We start from the raw sequence: 10,955 nt of genomic DNA on the forward strand, positions 1-10,955 counted from the left end.
AGCGTGGCCAGCAGGTCGAGGGAGGTGATTCTGCCCCTCTACTCTGCTCTGGTGAGACCCCACCTGGAGTACTGCGTCCAGCTCTGGAGCCCTCAGCATAAGAAAGACACGGACCTGTTGGAGTGGGTCCAGAGGAGGGCCACGAAGATGATCAGGGGGATGGAACACCTCTCCTATGAAGAAAGGCTGAGAGAGTTGGGGTTGTTCAGCCTAGAGAAGAGAAGGCTTTGGGGAGACCTCATTGCAGCCTATCAGTACTTCAAGGGGGCTTATAAAAAAGATGGTGGCAAACTTTTTAGCAGGGCCTGTTGCGACAGGACAAGGGGAAATGGCTTTAAACTAAAGGGGGGTAGATTGAGACTAGATATAAGGAAGAAATTTTTTATGCTGAGGGTGGTGAAGCACTGGAAGAGGTTGCCCAGAGAGGTGGTGGATGCCCCATCCCTGAAACATTCCAGGTCAGGTTGGACGGGGCTGTGAGCAACCTGATCTAGTTGAAGATGTCCCTGCCCATGGCAGGGGGGTTGGACTAGATGACCTTTAGAGGTCCCTTCCAACCCAAACTATTCTATGATTCTATCATTGAAATTGTTTAGGAACACTGACCAGGTGACCATACACTGCCCTTTCCAGTTCTCCAGAAATCTATTTAACATTTTGTATTAATTTAAAGAGATATACTTACAGCATGTGCTCCCTGTATTGTCCGTACAAGATTGATTCCTTTCCATACATATATATCTCCATTCAGTGCACCAGAATATGTCACTTCATCCCTTGCACAGGCTAGGCACAATATAGTTTGGAGATCACCAGTTTTGCCAAAAACACCACGTTTTGGTGTCAATGAATTGCCACACAGGCTCCAGAACTGCAAAATAAAGTGATTCAGAAAGATGGATATTTTGCTAATATCCTATAATTTAATACGTACATGTGAAAGAGAAGTACCTTACCTCCAAAAGACATCATTTTTCATACCCTTTCCCCTGCTTTAATTCTCCAGTTGATTAACAACTTTTTATCTTATTAGCCAACTTCATCTTTCCATAAAATCAGCATTGTAGACTAGGTGGGAAGGAGTTTCAGGGTATCACTATGAAATCAAACTGATATTCTTTCAAATTGTGATTTATGAGTCAGTTGTATTTTCAGTCATTTTTGAAAAGCATTTCATAATAGAACTATCTGATCTTTCTTTGATGTAAGACGTCCACTTTGCAAATGCTGTATTTGTACTTTACGTTACTTTAGGCATTTAAAGATTCAATCTAAGCATGTACATTTCTGATAAGGTTGCCATTTGCTCTGTTTGAAAGCAGCTGGTTTTATTATAGACTTACCAATTCTCATCAGAACCACCGATCATGCAAAGCAGCCATCTAAGGCGGACATTTTTGACAAGTTTCTAATAAACCGTTAGCATGAGATTACAGCAATCACATGAGAGTGAATTTCTCCTAGGTGATCTCCAACATGTACTAATGTCTCCTAAAGACACATGCAAAATCTCTTGTCAGAGCACAATACTTGCCAACCAAATCGCCAGCTACACTCTAATTTCTGAGATCTCTGCAGACAAGCAGCACTTGCATATTCCCTTCAAACCCTCCTGTCCAAACATGTAAATGTGCACTGGAAAGTCAACAAGCTGCTGGAGTAATCCAGTGCAAAATGTGAAAGCATTTATTTCATCACTGCTGACAGGTTACTCTTATATTGTCTCAGCATGTTCCCCATATACATGTTTACGAAACTGTATTTCACAGCAAGTCTCTCTGTTACCAATAATCTATTCAAAATTCTTAGCAGAGAGTCCAGTTAATACAGGATAATGTAAGCAGTTTCAATGAACTGATTTTTGTACCGGCAATACTGTAATTAAGAAATAACCATATACTGATTAGACAAATCCCTGTATCTTAACTAGTATTTCTTTAACCAAAGTACACAGGTCATAGATTATGTTGTTGCTTGAGAAGTAACTGCACGATCACTGCATAAATTAAACACCTAGCTCCAATATGGAAGTAGGTAACATATCTAAGAGAAGTAATTCCTCAGTATCAGTTCACTTGGAATTATCTACATAACTTGATTAAGTAGTATTACAATTTGCATAAAATATCATGTGAGGAAAAAATATGATAGTATTACAAACTTGTAAGTAATTATTGATATCTAAAAGAACAAGAAGGAGGGATGGTTTAAGAAAAATACACATCAACAAAAATCTCTTTCCTGATCCAATCGCCTATAAATCTCTAGGATTCAGATTTTTAGTTAATGTTTTCTCAAAGGAAATGCCAATTATTTTTAAAATGCTATTGTTATTTAAAAAGGCTTTTTTTGTTATTTAAAAGGCAACTTTAAAGAGCCTTAAAAGTTGCTCAAATAAACTTTTGCTTATCTAAATAGGTATGTTTTGACATTATAAAGCCACCTTAAATATACTAAATCACTGCTGGCAAATACTAGCTCACTACTGGCTAACGGTCCTTTTAGATCTTGAAGCAGAAAAAAGGATCATTATTAATGAAGCTCATGGAAATCCATAAATGACATGCTAAACACTATGCTAAATTAAAGATGTATGCAATCTAGCCAACACATTGAACACTTTTTCCAGTAAACCATTAATAAATACTAATCTAAAAGTTCACTGGATAAAAAGCAACACATTTTTCCCACCATAGGAACCTACACATAGGAGCAATACAGAACTTTCAAGCTGCCACCTACTGCTGTTATGTGGTAACACAGAAGACAGTGCATGGGAGAACGCTGTGGCTTTAGGAAACATTTGATGGCAGTCAAGCATTGATAACCCTGCTGACAGAGTTAAAGCTGAAAAAGAAGCTGTTTCTGCTCGGCAGTTGGTACACGGATCAAAGCAGAGTGTTTCATAGAAACACTCTGCTTGAAAAAGACGTGAAGTGTCCAAATTATGAATCCTGTAACAGGTACAGAGTTCAAATGTTCAAAATGTTCAAAATGACAAAGGTAGGAATAACAGCAGGGAAAAGAAAAGAATTAAAAGAAAGATCAAGCATTTTCCCTTCTCTTTCTACTGTATCCCCATACTCTCTCAAAATGTAAGAAATGGTTTTTCAACTCATTTCACCTCTGCAGTGTAACAATTCATTAATTGTTCAAGAATCAGAAACTTGAGTACCTGGACTCACCTTAAACGTGTGCATCCTGTCTTATGCTACTTGGGATTTCAAACAGCATGTTTTAGACAACCTAAATTTTAAATTATATTACGAACATTACATATGATGCTACTGACAACTGCTTCATTCCTTCTGCACTCCTTCTGTCGGGGCATGAACTCTTTTGAGCAGAGATGGTCTGTTTTCCACTAGATATATCTTGTAAAATGTCTAGTGTAGTCAGGTGTGATCCGTGATTGCAGTTCCTAAGAAGTAATATTATTCTTACAGAGGACCTTTCATATTATAATTATATATTCCTTTTAGATTCTATTTTTATATATTTTAGAGAGTATGAACTACTGCAGCTTAAATATTTTATGAATTGACATTTATTTCATTACCTTGATGTGTTTTACACCACAGCTGACGAGCTTGTTTGGTTGGTACAAATCCCAAGAAATATCAAATATCTGCACAAAAAAAACCCCAAGGATGTCAGCAGAGATGGCCTTTCTAGCATGGGACAGTTAAAACAGTAAAAACTTGTAGCAAATTAACAGACAGCTTGAAATGCTTTAAATGGAACTATTGGATTGCAATGTACAGCTCATATTAGTTCTGTTTGTGGTTTTTTTCCTAGAGTTAATTACAACATATGATAAAACAACATAAAGACTTGTTTACGGACTAGAAAAATTTAAGAAATTATTTGCATTTCAATTTCCCATATGGGGATTAGGGTCTAGGAAGTGCATTAATTTTGCATTTCCCCTACATGCTTACAGTCTCAATAAACCATACACAAATAAACAGTGAGTTACACATTTTACTTTAGAAATAAATGTACATATCTTAAATATCTTCACATATCTTAATACATATCCAAGCTTTATGCAAATTCAATTTCTAAAACATAAAATGTTTTTTGTTCAGACATAGCTCTAGTATGTAGATACAGACATGGTTTAACAAACTAAAATTACATTGACACTCAAATTCCTTAGTTATACTTACTCTGTCTGTATGACCAGGAGCCATTGATAACAATTTTCCTTTTCTCCAGTCCCATACACAAACAGTGTTTTTCGAATCCAAACCAACTGAGACCAAACGCTAAAAATGTCCAAATAAAATAAATAAGAAAAATAACTCAATACATTAATGAAAGCTAGAGTCATCATTTTGAATAACAAATTCATAACATATTTGAGTTAGAAGCAATAGCTACCTTTCGATATATAAGAAAACTAAAGATACATCATCTTATGCCAAAGCTTACATAGATGCGTTTCTTCAGTTATGACACCATGATCGTAAAGAAATAAGATCTTCTCAGATAACAATAGATTTCTGACTTATAATGTTTAATATATATAATTACATATAGCACACATGGCAAGCAGCAGCCAGGAGACATTTGCAAAAAGGAATAATCTCACTGACGTTAATGAAGCTACATGTGTTTATCTTTAATTACATATAACTTGAAGAATTTAAGTATTTATTTTACAAGTTCAGGAGACACAAAGAAAAAGTATTTTCTTCAATCTTCCTGGAAACAGAAAAAGATTAAAAACAGGTAAAAGCTTTAAGAGTCTTTTGCTTGATTCTTCAAAACATGTATGAGTAACTATTCCTTTCTGAATCCTTTCTCAAACCAGAATCCAACAAGACCCCAAATGTACAAATTTTATGAAGTCTTTAATACTCAGGAGTCTGAAGCCAGTTAAACTGTAAAATGAGGAAGGACAAAAAGATTGTTCCAAGAAAATACAGAAAAACAAAAGTTTGAGATCCTCCTATGCTCTCCAGCCTGTCTTGTCTTCAACTGTGAAGATATTTTGCACAGATTTCTTGACACAAATCATTGACCACATTAACCAACAGTCCACTTTTACTGTATCTGTTAACCAGTCAAAATGTTATTTTCCTAAAGAAATTCTCAACAGAAAGACTAACAGCATTAAAGATCAGATAAAAAGAAACTGAGTGATTTCGACTTTTGTTTTGAAAGAAAATTAAGTCTTTTTGTTCAGTTTATGCATGAATTGTGACATCTTAGTTTTGATAAACAAAAGCTTTGCAAATCTTTAGGACAAAGTTTTTTTCACTGCTCAGCAGTTAATACCTACACACATTAAGGCAAAATTTAGATTCAATTTCTATGTAGATTATCAAAGTGAGTTTGCAAAAGCCAAACCAAACCCCAAACTTAAGTGTTTTTTCCCAAAGACAGAAAGCTATTCCCAATAACATCATTTCTTTACTGCCTGAAAAGCTCCAAGACTCTGAGAAGAAAAAAAAACAAGTTAAATAGAATTGCTATCCATGCTCCCTACTTATTAATGCCAACTTCAATTTTTCCGATGCTGCAAAGTCCAACCTTTCTATTCCATCCTTGAAAACATTCTCGGAAGGAACTTCAGTTTCAATTTCAGCTACACTTCCAACCAGTTCAATTCCAGTCCTACTGCAGAATGAGAGGTGTAAATGCAGACTAGTTTTACAATTACTGCATACCCATCACAAAATATTTGGGAGATGCCTTTCCATAAGCCAATACATGACTTCTCAAAAAGGGAGATTAAATGATGTTCTTGGTTCTCCTAAGAACTATAAAATCTTGTTACCAACCAGCACACCCCCACAGTGGAGTAGAGCTCAGAGAAGCACAAAAAAAACAGCGAGCTCAGGGAATAATGTACCATAAAGCAAGCTGAACTTCTCTCAACACCAGGGAGACTGGAGGGTAACCAGACAGCTGCACCAGTGAATCATCAGGTTCCCCAAGACAGTTAACAGAGGATAATAAATAAAGAATAAATAATGTCTTCCTGAGCTAGACACATCAGTTGGGGGTGGGGAGGAGAGTGTGTATATGGCACAGCCCAACATGAAGTATAAAAACTGAACAACTAATAAAACAAACTTTGAAGAGGGCAATGGGCTTGACCTCACTTCAATCCACATATTCCTTCCTGGTGACTGGAGATGCCCAGCATTGTGACAGTGATCATATAGAGGCCAGGAATAGGAATCACTTTTTCTTGTGATTCATCTGTATATTGCAATTGCTGGTGTTGTGATTTCAGTATACTGCTGTATCACTCTACTAAATCAAAATCCCATATAACGCCAAATATATCAAATAAGTATGTTTAATATCAAACATGAAACCCTCCAAAAGAACCTGGTCAGGGACTCTGACAAACTTGGATTTAAAAGGATAAGCAAGATGTACACAAACATATTTTGCAGATCTTTCTGAACTGGATTCGTGTTTTACTGTATTCTGGAGACGCAGATCTTGAAAAACCTGTATCCAGCTTTCCTTTGAGACCACAAAATTCTAACAAATGCCACGAAAAAGGTGATCATATGAAAAAGCTGAGAAAAGTGGACTGCCTAAATTCTGACCATTTATGGCTTCATAAGAATCAGTACTGGGTACTCCTAGAACAAATCACAGATCTACATTCAAATCTCTCCAACGCACACAGAGGATGCGTAACTGCATTCTAAAAATGAGTTAAGGGACTTCAATCCTAATTAGATACATTTTGACTTTAAATTATGAAGGCTGTTCAAGTGAGGAAGTGACACGAGTTTACACAGACAAGAACAACGTAGAGAAAAGATATCACTGTCAAGTAGAAATGATGTTCTAGAAAGAAGCTGACTCTAGAAGTTGACTCTCTAAACAATGAGAAACCTAAATGATAAAATCTGTAGATCATTCCAACAAACTCAAAACCTCCCTACAACAATTACAACACGTTTTAACAGAAACAAGTCACAGCTGGGCTTTCCTCTATTTGTGTTCAATAGAGCTCCATTTGATATTGTCTTAATAAGGACAGCAACTGGTCTCTACAAATACATCCTCACTTGAGAAAGCAGTAGTAAGTAACAGATATTGACCTTTTTAGCAAGCAAATGGAACTCAGAATATAGCTAAATCTGAACATCACATTGCAAGGCTAAGTGGGAGGGGAAGAAATGCTGCATAAGACGAGGAGAGCACAACTGCAGAAAGGACTCACACGGCTAATACCTCTTCAGCTGCTATCTAATGGGTATTTTCCATTTCTAATACATCAATCAAGAAAGCCTCTTTATTCATAGGAGCAAGTGTCTGGTAAAAATTATCTCCCTTATAAGTAGCAGCTCTGAGAACCAATTTACTCTCAGAGAATGTTTTAAAGTAACAAAATGAGAATCCAGTAAAACCTTTTTCTTGACTCTTAGACCCAGGATACATGAGTCTGAACAAACAATCAAAATGTGGAGAGCCATCAACACATGCAAAATGCATGACAGAGAAGGGGATACTGCCTGAAGACATTTGGAGTCCAAGACGAGTAACACAACAGGATTGCCATCACATTGTGCACAAGACATGCCCCTGCACAGGGGAGGGCCACTATCTCAAACCATTTGGTGTAACCCTGAACTGTGGCCCACAGACCACAAGAATCTCCCTACCACCTCATCTTCATTCAAAACTCTTCTGCAGTTATACTCTTCTTGCCAAATGTGAATATTTGTGAGTCAATACACTTCCTTAAAAAAAGAAAAAGCTACATAACAAGATTTCTGACAGATAAACAATTTAAGTTTTTGAAGAAAGAATATTAATTACATACCTGACCATCTAAATCAAAAGCCAAGCAAGCTATACCATGTGTGTGAACATCTTTCAGAACAGATACAGTTTGCACAGTGTACGAGTCCCACACGCAGATGTATGGTTCTTTTCCAACTTGACCTGTTGCCACCAACACACGTTCAGGATGCAAAGCAAGGCTGCCAAAGAAAAAGATATAAAATATTTCTGCATGAAACTTTTACATTTGCCAAGTTGGTTGCATTAATATTTTTCCTTAAAAATGATTTTACAATATTTTCCCATTGATAGTAGATACTAACAAGTCATTTTGTATCACAGATTCCACAATAGCCATAAAATTCCCTTAATACAGTACGTGCCACCACCTTTCTTGAATTTGAACCTTCAAGCCTTCTCCAATTAAACTAATTGCATAATAGGCATTAATCCTCTGTTCCAAAATACAGAGTTTATTAAATTACGTCAGATTTTCAGGCACTATAGAAATACCTATTTTCCCTTTCTATTTCTTAACATTTAAAAACACAAAGGATGGACAACAAAAGTTAGTGTTTAGCTATCTACACATCTATCATGAACGGAGGGAGATATGCATGTCCAGAAGTACTTCATTCCACATACTATTTGACATCCCTTTTATGAGAGGATTGAATAGCCTTCTGAAGCTATCTCTCCGCTGATCGTTCAGCAAGCCAAAGCATGACTAGCTTAGACTAGATGTTATGACTAGACTTCAGATGACTAAACTGAAGTGAGATAAATTTTATCTTAAACGTCTTAATTTAAATAGAGAACAATTGGGAGTAGTTGATTTTGAATAATTATTAACTTTTCAGATCTCTAACATTGCAGAGAATTGTCTTATAGTTCATATTTCAGAGTCTTTCAAAGTCCACAGAGGATTGTCACAAGTGTTTTGTCAACTCTGGGACCAAGCTAGAAAGCATGCTAGTCAGCAAGACAGCTTTTTGTTTTGTTTATGCAAGCAAGCTGCAAGGGAGGACATGAGGTCTGAAGATTCATATTTCATAATACAGAAAAGTAAGAATATGTTCTAATAGAAACCCAAACAAGCTACTTGATGACATTCTACACAGACTAGGTACAGCTGTCCAAAATTATGTGAGAAATACCACATGTGAGTCAGGAAGATAAAATTTCAAAAGTTGGCTCTTTCATTTGGCTAAAAATTTCCTCCCCTAACTAATCATAGAGTAATGATCTCGAGAGACTGCTGGACAGAACCACTAAAAACATATACTAAATGTATTTATCTTCTCAACATCACTTGGACAGGAGAAAGGTTGATCACTTTCCAATGGTAAGATGATCTTATACCTGAACGCAGATTTTCATAAATGAAGTTCAAAGGGTGGAGACAAGGGGAGTCTATAAACATAGAAGAAATAGCCAGGATAAAGCTAATCAGGAAATGACCAGAAAAAAGATCTAACGCAAAAGATGTATACATTTGTTAAATACAAAAAGAGCAAGAGAAAACCATTTTAGAAGTTGCTTAATATTTCATGAAGTCATACTACGCTATGCAATACGCTTTTATATTTTTTCTATTTTCATACAGCATTTCAGTTGGTTGATATTGCTTGACAAATTCCACAACTCTGAGAGGAACCTTTAACTTCAAAATTTCTACAAAAGGTAAAAAGCCTCTGAACCTTTCAACTTTTCTATGGGAAAGATAATACTACTCCACATTATCCTCAGCACCAGGATCAAGCAACCAACATTTCCCCACTTTGCTTCTCTTCAATTCCAGAGTTATTTCTCTGGTTCTTCCCTTCCTTATTTATTTGACAGAGCAACTTCATAATTAAAAAACAATGCAGAAAGGAGCTGGCAGGCAAAACTTAGCACATTTCACTTCAGTTCTGCCACCTAATCCTGACCAACACCTGCACATCTCCCAGAGCACACACAAGCAGATGGTGTATGCATGGGGAAAAAAGGAAAAACATCTGGAGGGGGAGAAAATGCTGCATTCAAAATGATCTAATTTTTACAATGACACCACAGAGAGGGAGAGATAAGACCACATGGACAATAAAGAAATTCAAGAAGAGAAAGCAATTGAAAAGAATAGGTAAGGAAAAAAAAAAGAGACAGAAACTAGGAGAAAAAGTAAAAACACAGCAGTCTTATGACTGATTCACGACCACTTCAATAGTGTACTTAGCTCTGCTATTAGAGCATTGTGCAGTTTCAGGCAAGTGAAAACCACCCCACAACTGCAACTTTGAAAAACGCTCAGGCACCACTCTGGACACACACACATGCAAAAGCACCCCCACACCACACCTTACAAAACACTTTCCAGCAACCAAAAATTAGCTTAGCATGTTTCTAACTAAAGACCAGAAGCAACAAACGCAACGCATCAGAGATGGAAGGGACAACAGTAAAGGCACTACCAAGAGCCAGAAAAACGTCGTCCTAGCCCAAGTGTGCCAACTAATTCCACTTGAAGTGTACTAGGTGAATATAGAGAATGTTTCCTCTCTAATTAATAAATGGCAAATGTTAACTAATAGCAATATCACAGTATTAGTTCTTTCTATATCATGATATAAAATACTGGCTTAAACAACTGAGCTCAAATTCTGCCTTGATATGGAATAATGCAGCACAAATTAAGATCCAAAGCTTGTATTTTAATCACAACAAAAAACACTGCAGAATTACCAATGTCCTTCCCCTATCACTTCAGTCTCTATAGTAAATTGCTAATAACCTTTCTAGATAGTCACTGAAAGCAGAAGAAAATAAATATACAATAAATATTTTAAAACAGCAAGCTTTTTAAAAAAATGCCAATATGCAGGGATTTCAGGGAAACTGAACAGCAGAGCTGTTGGCAGTGGCTGAAGAAATACTTACCTGAAAGCACATTCCCTCACCATTTCTTCCAGACCAAGGAGTGAAGGATAGGTTAAAGTACTACTTGTAAGTATTTTATCTCACTGGCTATCAGGACAGACAGAAAAGGGAAGCATGGGAAGAGTCAAGGGACTGCTATTTCTATTACCAACACTAACAAAAAAACCTGCCACACTTATTTACATGATTTTCATATGAACCGTGAATGGTAAGAAGATGCTTTTCCTCAATATTCAAGTCTTGGCTATTATTACACCCATAGGGCACCATGC

At 36.5% G+C, this 10,955-nt stretch overlaps 1 protein-coding gene across 1 annotated transcript in view; it reads right to left on the reverse strand.

Annotated features, from left to right (window-relative positions):
* The window catches only part of EML5 (echinoderm microtubule associated protein like 5), a 97,489-nt gene extending 86,783 nt beyond the window's left edge, over nt 1–10,706 (reverse strand). Inside the window, exons 1-5 of the mRNA XM_009319520.1 lie at nt 10,684–10,706; nt 7,805–7,964; nt 4,173–4,271; nt 3,560–3,628; nt 686–871 (exon numbers count right to left, since the gene is read on the reverse strand). Coding sequence (XP_009317795.1) covers nt 686–871; nt 3,560–3,628; nt 4,173–4,271; nt 7,805–7,964; nt 10,684–10,706 — 537 coding nt within the window. The remainder of the gene's footprint in view (nt 1–685; nt 872–3,559; nt 3,629–4,172; nt 4,272–7,804; nt 7,965–10,683) is intronic.
* Nucleotides 10,707–10,955: the final 249 nt, after the last annotated feature.

Source organism: Pygoscelis adeliae, unplaced genomic scaffold, assembly GCF_000699105.1.
Source record: "Pygoscelis adeliae isolate BGI_AS28 unplaced genomic scaffold, ASM69910v1 Scaffold71, whole genome shotgun sequence".
NCBI lineage: Eukaryota > Metazoa > Chordata > Aves > Sphenisciformes > Spheniscidae > Pygoscelis > Pygoscelis adeliae.